This window comes from Podarcis melisellensis, assembly GCF_964234715.1.
Source record: "Podarcis melisellensis genome assembly, chromosome: 2".
Classification (NCBI taxonomy): domain Eukaryota; kingdom Metazoa; phylum Chordata; class Lepidosauria; order Squamata; family Lacertidae; genus Podarcis; species Podarcis melisellensis.
This window is the reverse complement of record NC_138529.1, coordinates 87,346,810-87,355,070: the sequence shown is the minus strand read 5'-3', so window position 1 is coordinate 87,355,070 and position 8,261 is coordinate 87,346,810. Positions and strand designations below refer to the sequence as shown.

The following is an 8,261-nucleotide window of genomic DNA, read 5'->3' as shown; positions in this document are numbered from 1 at the left end:
ATTCAGTTGCAGCTTTCTTTTTTTGCAAGTTGATTTTTGTTAGGAGAGAACTTTCTGGTTCAAGTTAGTTGCTACAAAAATACTGCTTGTTACTAGTCATACCTCGGGTTAAATATGCTTCAGGTTGCGTTCCGCGGTGACCCAGAAGTAATGGAATGGGTTACTTCCGGGATTCGCCGCTCAAAATGACGTCACACGCATGCGCAGAAGTGGCGACCCGCACACACGTGGGTTGCGTTCTGCTCAGGATGCGAACGGACCTCCCGTTTGAATCCAGAGGTACCACTGTATGCAGATATGGAAGTTCCAAGACACCCAATATTCTACCCATCCAGCAATGACTAAGCTTTGTGCTCTCTACTTCGATAAAACAGAATGTAGGGTTGTACAGGGTTTGAGGTTATATTCTACATTTTAAGCAGCATCTACTTTCTTCAAGTGAGGAAGGAGGAAAGATCACAACACATAAAGAATAAACAGGTATGCTGCCTTGTAGCAAGGCATTTGGTCCATCTAGTTCATATTGTCCACCCTGCCAGGTAGCAGGCAGATTCCCTCCCCTACCGACAGATGCCAAGGATTGAACCTGGCATCTTCTGCATGCTAGCTTCCCCAACTGCTCAGAGTGGAACACCTTAGTAATTACCATTTCACACACTATACATATGCAAATGAGTTTGCACTGCAGCTGGTTCCAAAGGAGGTATACCTGTTTGGCACACTCTTTTTAAGATGTATGTTTTAAAGCCAGCTGTGAAGTTACCTTGGGAAGATACAGCCTAGTGAGTTAAGAAATCCTACTTTTTTCTCACTGCTAATGTACACCTCTTCCATGATAGTAGATTGTAATTGGGTAGGTTTGCAAATACAGTACCTGTTAACTGAGCTTCATATGAAGTTACAAAAATTGCTTTTATATACCCTCACAGCAGGAACATCAGTTTTCCGACACTTTTTTTTTGTTTTACTTTTTATTAAATACAGTTGTACAATAACAACTATTTATTCATTTTCCTCACTGCGCAGTCTGGCATTTGGATTGGTGACTTTGATAGCAAGCTGAGCTGCTCTTTCCACAATTACCTTCCGATTCTTGGATGAAACATTGTGAGCAATCTCTGCACAATAGGACCTGATAAAAGATAATGGCATTGTGTCATGAACAGTTCATTACCATGTTAAATCTAATTCTAGGAAAGGCTGAGTGAGAATCTAAAATGCTGGAGGTCTGTGAGGTAGTCAAGTATGTATTGAGCAAAGTAGGGGGGTAATTAAATATTAAGGAAAATTGCACAACAGTCCTAATGTGATTGTTCCACCTGCAAGGGGACATTATGTTCAAATATTATTGTACTATTAGGTCAAAAACAACATGCCTTTGTTAAAGTCTATGCACAGGAGAAATGGCCTTTGCATTCAAATGTCACTTTCCACAGGCAGGATGCTTTTGACATAGGGGTTGGAGGCATTTACATATGTGGAAGCAGTATGCTTCCAAAAGGACTGCCTAGTTTTTTCTGTTCTAAATGCAACTTGAAGACTCCAGAAAGAATAAGGGATTCATTTGCTACAGGCTTAAACACACAGGCTTAAACAAATTGGAAGACTGAAGGAAATAATGTGTAAGGAGCTTCCAGATCAGATCAGGTGCTGCTCAGGTTTCCATAGCATCCATGCAACGTCATCAAAATCCCAGCATACAATTTTAGATTTAATCTTATTTTGTCTTGCCACAAAATTCATTATGTGAAAACAACACATTATACAACTGCAGTCATCACTGCTGTGCAAGTTTCGAAGTACTTTTTTTTGGTGGCCAGTTTGTAGTGGGTGTGGTTTCTGTGGGTGGTCTTTATTGCTACACCCAAGTTCTTTTCAATGGTCCAAACAATGTGAGTGTGCCTATTTCCACTGCTTGCTGAAGGCACACTGAAATTCCAACCCAGGTCAGAGGAACTATGTTCTCAAGATTGCAGACCTTGGAGACTAACTGCAGTAGATGTACCTGGATTTTAACAGTTTTAATAGAGGATTTGCACAAGAACTATACAAAAAAATTAATAGCCTTAATAGAAATGGATGCTGTCCCTCTTCCCCAAGAGCACAAGCCTTGATTGGGCCCACAGGTACAGAAATACCCACTCGTATACTCTGACTGGGGAAAGATAGTCAAAGGCAGGGGAGTAATTTGAAGGGAAGGGGCCACAACACCAAAGACTACCCATTGGTGTGAATGGAAAACAACAATATAGTTATGCACATTTTGACTGGGTCCAGTAAGAAAACCTGCCCGAGCTGTGCCGTTCCCCATTTGTCTGAACTGAATAGATACTGGAGAATCAATAGGACATTATAACCTTCCTGAAAGAGCTCTGTGTGGCATTTTAGCCTACTAACACTGTGTTAAGAGTTTACAGAGAACCTGTCCCAGGCTGCCTAACAGGAATTTGAACCAGGATTTCCCTACATCAAATTTCAACAGTCTCTAAACCTCTACAGAATTATCTTTGAGGCAGATACCTAAACGGTACCAACAAATACTCTGCTGTACTTTGAACACTTTAAAGAATGCAATGACTTTCCCAAGTGCGAAGACAATCTTTCTCCCCTCAGCATTATGACATTAAAGAAATATTAATATTGTAATATACAAGGAGATTTTCTAGTGGTAAACCTTCCAGCAGTGACAGATGGAGTTCTAATCCTAGACAGGAAAAGTTTAAGATTCAAAAGGAAAAATGAAAGAAACGGATGGGGAAGAGATGGCTTGTAGCAGTATCCCATCAATGAAAAGAAAAACAGGTTTGTGAGAGATGAGCTAGATCCCACAACTCCCAAAATCTTTTTGCATTCAGTGACTACCACTCCAAGCCAGAAATCTTCAAACACAACATAGCATCCCTGAATCCCTTTTCCAACTCACTTGTTGCTCATCATCAGAACCTCCAGCTCTTTGACGTTGTGGACAAGGAACTTTCTGAATCCTGAAGGCAACATGTGCTTTGTCTTCTTACTGCTACCATACCCAATGTTGGGCATCAAGATTTGGCCCTTGAACCTTCTGCGGACTCTGTTGTCAATACCTCTGGGCTTCCGCCAGTTACGCTATAGAAATCCAGGGAGAAAGAATATAAAAACCTCAACATCTGCACCATCTTTTCAGAGATCTAATATATTACCATGTCAGTGCTGCAAAACCAAAACACAAGCTGGCACTCTTGAGTATTTTAATATCTGGTGATTTATCAAAAGGACACCTTACCTTAATTTTGACATAGCGATCAGATTGATGGCGGATGAACTTCTTGGTCCTCTTCTTGACGATCTTAGGCTTGATGAGGGGTCTGAGGGCCGGCATTGTGTCTAACAAAAACAGATTACACTTAAGGAATCAACACACTATAGGAAGTAATTACCCTAAAAAACAAAACAAAAACCTCCCTGTAGCAGCGCATCTTTTCTCCCTACCGTGTCCAAAGCTGAAGAGTATGAAAAGCTCTCCAGATGCAGTCCTGGGAGATAATCAAATTAAGAGCTGAACCTCTGAATTATTTTCTCCCACATCTATTTAGTGCAGAGAAACCTTTAAAAAATGCCAGTAATGTCCTAGGCCTAAAATACTTATTATTAATGGGCTTTGTGTAACATATGCTGTAAGTAAACCCACTACTAGTAAAATGATGTGCAAGATTTCACAGAAATTATCCTCTTGCTATTATCTTTCCATGGCCAAGCTCCCCAACTGCCTACAATTGTACAGTCGTACCTCAGGTTACAAACACTTCAGGTTGCGTGTTTTCGGGTTGCACACCGCGCCAAACCTGGAAGTACCGAATGAGTTACTTCTGGGTTTCGGCACTTGTGCATGTGCAGAAGCGCAAAATCACACTTTGCGCATGTACAGAAGCGTCGAATTGCAACCTGCGCGTGCGCAGACGCTGCGGGTTGTGAACGTGCCCTCCACATGAATCATGTTTGCAACCTGAGCATCCACTGTATCCTAGTAGAATCCTCACACCTTCCACCAAATATATGGTTGTGGGAGGGACAGTAACTTAAATCCCACTTCACACGCTGATTGAAGGTGGATGGTACACAAGACAAATGTTTGCACCTATGAAATATTTGTGGGTTGCATCCAACCAAATTGTACTCAGCAGGGCCCCCGAAATGAATGAACCCAAGTTACTCGTGCCTATTAACAAACATACACCTTGATCTGCTACACCTTTATGAATTTTCCCGATAAAACTGACTTCCGAATAAGTACCACTGCTAAAGATTATGCCAAAGCAGCTGCATTTTGCATGTGCGCGCGCACTCACAAAAATCCAGCCGAGGTAAATCAGGACCTTGTGCACACTTAAGCTTCAGGAGAAGGCGATGGGGTTTACTTCGGGCTAAATGAACATTTTGACTGTGCTAAGCGCTGTGTTGCAAAGGTTGATTTAGAAAGCTGAATTAACCGGGGCGAAAAACCTCAGTGAGCAGCTTCTTTATTTGAAGCCAAGCCTTCCACCTTCGATAAAGATTTACTGGTCGCAAAATCTCAAACCCCGTTAGGAGTTCTGTCCAGTTTCTCCTCCACGGACCTATGGTGCTGCTCTGGCGAGCGAGGGCTAAGCCTTCAGGCCCTTGTGCTTGTCTGCTTTGCCCTCGCCTCCCGCCCTTCCCATGCCAGGTTAGCTTCAGCAAAGGGAAACCGAGCTTCGCCCCAAGAGCGCCCCCAAACTCCCCGCCTCCCCCAGCGCGCCTGGAAATAGCGACCGGCCCCGACAGAGGAGGCCTCCAAGCTGCCCCTGGAAGCGGCAAAGCACTCCCAGGAGCCTCTCCCGGCAAGGATGACAACGGATCTCCCGGACTTACCTGCTGGAGAATGGCGGCACCCGCGCAGGGAGCGAGCACGGAGAGAAAGAGCGAAGGCGGAAGCCGCAAGGGTTGATGGGACACTGCTGTAGGGTCCTGGCAGGTCGGGTGAGAGCCACACCGAGGGCACGGAAGGACATAAAGGCGGAAACACTCACGCCTCCGGTCCTCCTAAACAGGACTCTAACGTGTATTTTATCATCGAAAAACGTCCTGGCTGAATATTTCAGACTTTAATTGTTATATTAGCTTTTGTGAGGTTAACTAGGGATATAAAGGACCTGGGAACGTCACTTCCGGCAAGCTTTGGCATAGGGGCAGGAGCTCAGAGATAAGAAAGTAGTAGAGAAACATGGGCGGGTAAATTTCGGGTTCGCATGAAAGCTTTTTTTAAATGCTTCCCGCCTCAACAAAAGGGTGCACATAGACAGCAACGAAGAGATTGAAGATTTTGGCACGGATTGGACTGCTTCATGTTGAGCCATGAATAAAAAGTAGAAGCAGAAGTTATGGCGTGGAGGTGGTGCGGCTTAGCGAATCGGAAGTGAAATCCCATGTATCACTCTCCTCATAAAGTCTAGGAGCTGAGTGGTGGGGAGCTTGGAGGCGCTTGAGCGGGTGCTGCTGCCACAGGGACACCTGGTGGTCATACATGGGTAGCGCAGGTACAATCTCCATGCCGAGGCTGCTGCGGTTGGTTCTGGCCGCCTCGTGGAGTTGCTCGCAAGTTTCGCCCGCTCTCGCGTTAAAAAATAACCCCGTTTCTTCTACGGCAGTTTTCTGCTAAATAAAACGCTCGTCTTCCAAAGGGACCACTTTTATAAGTTTAAAAACAGACTATTACACAGACCATTGTACATCTGCAGTGTGCAATCCTGGATAAGTCTCCTCAGAAGCAAATCCCATCAAGGTCAATGGGATTTGCTGTCAGGTTCATACAGGGAACAGGTTCTTAGTTATGATCATCATCTCTTAAAGACATGCTTGTTGATGATTCAGAATTTCCTGCTTATCCCTGTGTCTGGGTTTCATATTAAAAGAGATGTGCTTAAAACTTTGCAGCACGGGGGTTTGGCAAGGCAGGTTCTCATGAAGTTCACATAGATAGTCTACATGAAATTACCGTAATTGGCATTCATTAGTTCCCACAGTACTATGTGGAGGGCAAGCAAATTGCCTTGAAAACCCTCTAGGGAAATGGTGCAGTTTTAGATAATAGATGCAAAATGTGCCTTTGAAAATATAAGGAGCTTCGTGGATGCTGGAATTTCCCACCCCAAATACATACCAAAGCATTTTTTATGCATAGCCACTGGCAACCTTATTTGGAATTTTATTTGCAAATAATTAATCCAACCTTCAGTATTAGAAGTCATCAAGTATATATTTTTCAAACTGATATTTCACATACCCTTGCATTCTACACACCTTGAAGCACTCTGAAGGTGCTGGGATATTGGCAGTTGTTTACTGTATTTTTTGGTGTATAACACACACACACCCCACCCCATGTATAACATGACCCCTATTTTTTGGGACTCCAAATAAAGAAATCCCCCATATGCACTATCCGTGTATAAGACAATCCCCCAATTTTAAAGTTGAAAAAATAGGGAAAAATATAGTCTTATACACTGAAAAATATGGTAATTGCTTATTGTACGATGTAGCAGTAAAGAGCAACCACTTCTTACAGCCCTTCTAGACGATCAGGGTTTGAATACAATTTATTAACTCAGTAAATAGACCAATTGTTTTAAGGGGTGCCAAGCATTTTATTGGGGGATACTGTATTTCGCTAACACTGCAGTAAAAATTTGCGGGGGGGGGGGGGAATGCATTTCTTTATGCAGGACGAGTTGCCATTGCTACTGGAACATCCAGAAAATGAATACCTATTGGACAGTGTCTGGCACCGCGATTAGCATTTGACTGTGTACACACTATGGCTTTGAACCACATTCGAGGCGTTTTCTTTCCCTCAAAGAATTATTGGGACTGAAGTGTGTTAAAGGTTTCTGGGAACTGTAACTCTGTGTGCCCAGAATTGCTTGAGAGGGGAAAATGTGAATCAAATTTGCTTTAAAGGCATGCAGACTGTGAATAATTACAAACAGAGTTCCTGATGCTGAACGGGCAACAAACTGGTAAAGGAGATTCAGTAGAAGTAAGTAGAAAGAGGTGCACAACAGTGCACCCCCCAACTTCATAATGTGAATAGCATGAACTAGCAAATGTGTGGGATTATGGTTGCTGCAGTCCTCCCTGGGTCCTGCTGCTGCCAAGGTTTTGGCTTAGTGTTACATCTATACCTGGGCTGTTTTGTCTTGCTTGACCTGTAGTTAAGCTTTGTTCATGGCTTATTGTTTGTGTTATTTTCCGGGGGAGATTGCGGCTTGGCTCTGGGTGGCATGGCAGCAGAAGCTAAGCAGCTGTGAGTACTGCTGTCAGTCTCCACACGCCTTGTACATGCATAGCCATTGTTTGGCTGAGTGTCATGACCATAGCCAATATATGCTTATAGGATCTAAACTGACCATTAGAAACTAGGAAAGAGATCTTGTCGCTATGGTGGATAGTTAAGTGAAAGATCAACAGAGTGTGGCTGCTGTTTGGAAGAAAGACAAATTCAGTACTAGAGATTATTAGGAAAGAGACTGAAAAAAACCTGCGGGGATTATAATACCTTTATATAGATCTATAATGTCATTGGATTTTGAATACTACATACTCTTCTGATTGCCCATCTCAAAGAAGGAATATATTGATTGCCGATCTTAAAAAGGAATAGATATATTGCATTACATTTTCCCCCCATTCCCCTCTTCAAGGACTCCCAAAGTAGCTTACAAAATAATGATAAATAATAATGATGATGATGAAAGCATAACAATACAACCAGGAAACAAAGACCAACAAACTTTTAAAGAAAAGAGTGAAACCAATACAAGCAGACTTAAAACTCCACACAAAGGCCTGGGAAAATAAATGTGGGTTATCTGGCACAAAAAAGATAAGACAATGTTAGAAAAACACCAGGGATAGAATTTTAAAGATAGGAAGCCACCACACAGAAGGAAGGCAGATCTTAAGCTGATTGCTCATTCATGGGGTGATCCTTAAGGAAGAAGTGCGAAGAAGGAACATGACAATCGCTGGTGAACCTCTGGATGATTTGTAAATGTTTCTGGCTCCCAACTCTTTTAACTATAGCAACAACTAAGACCTCCCCCCACCCCAAACTATGTGCTAAAATAAATATTATGGAAGAATCAGGTGTTTTTGTATTAAATAATTGTGAGCTTAGCTTGGGGGCAAATTCCTGGGCTGAGCATGTGCTCAGGGGGCATTCTACTAAGTTTTACTCAGAGTAAACCGGTTGAAATGAATGGAAG

General features: G+C 42.8%; 1 protein-coding gene across 1 annotated transcript; it reads right to left on the bottom strand.

The window, feature by feature from the left end:
- Positions 1-952: 952 nt before the first annotated feature.
- RPL32 (ribosomal protein L32) lies at positions 953-5,008 on the bottom strand. The gene is made up of 4 exons (XM_081898419.1): positions 4,867-5,008; positions 3,263-3,363; positions 2,924-3,105; positions 953-1,132 (listed from the first exon to the last, which is right to left on the bottom strand). The coding sequence occupies exons 2-4, from the start codon at positions 3,356-3,358 to the stop codon at positions 1,003-1,005; spliced, it is 408 nt and encodes a 135-aa protein (XP_081754545.1). The 5' UTR covers positions 3,359-3,363; positions 4,867-5,008; the 3' UTR covers positions 953-1,002.
- Between the last annotated feature and the right edge of the window lie 3,253 nt (positions 5,009-8,261).

What these genes read in the sequence shown, in the direction of transcription:
- RPL32 (XM_081898419.1), bottom strand. Translation starts at nt 3,358, where the DNA reads ATGCCGGCCCTCAGACCCCTCATCAAGCCTAAGATCGTCAAGAAGAGG. An exon ending in ATCGCTATGTCAAAATTAAG is followed by an intron (nt 3,106 to 3,262) that starts GTAAGGTGTCCT and finishes GGATTTCTATAG; the next exon opens with CGTAACTGGCGGAAGCCCAG. An exon ending in GTTCTGATGATGAGCAACAA is followed by an intron (nt 1,133 to 2,923) that starts GTGAGTTGGAAA and finishes ATCTTTTATCAG; the next exon opens with GTCCTATTGTGCAGAGATTG.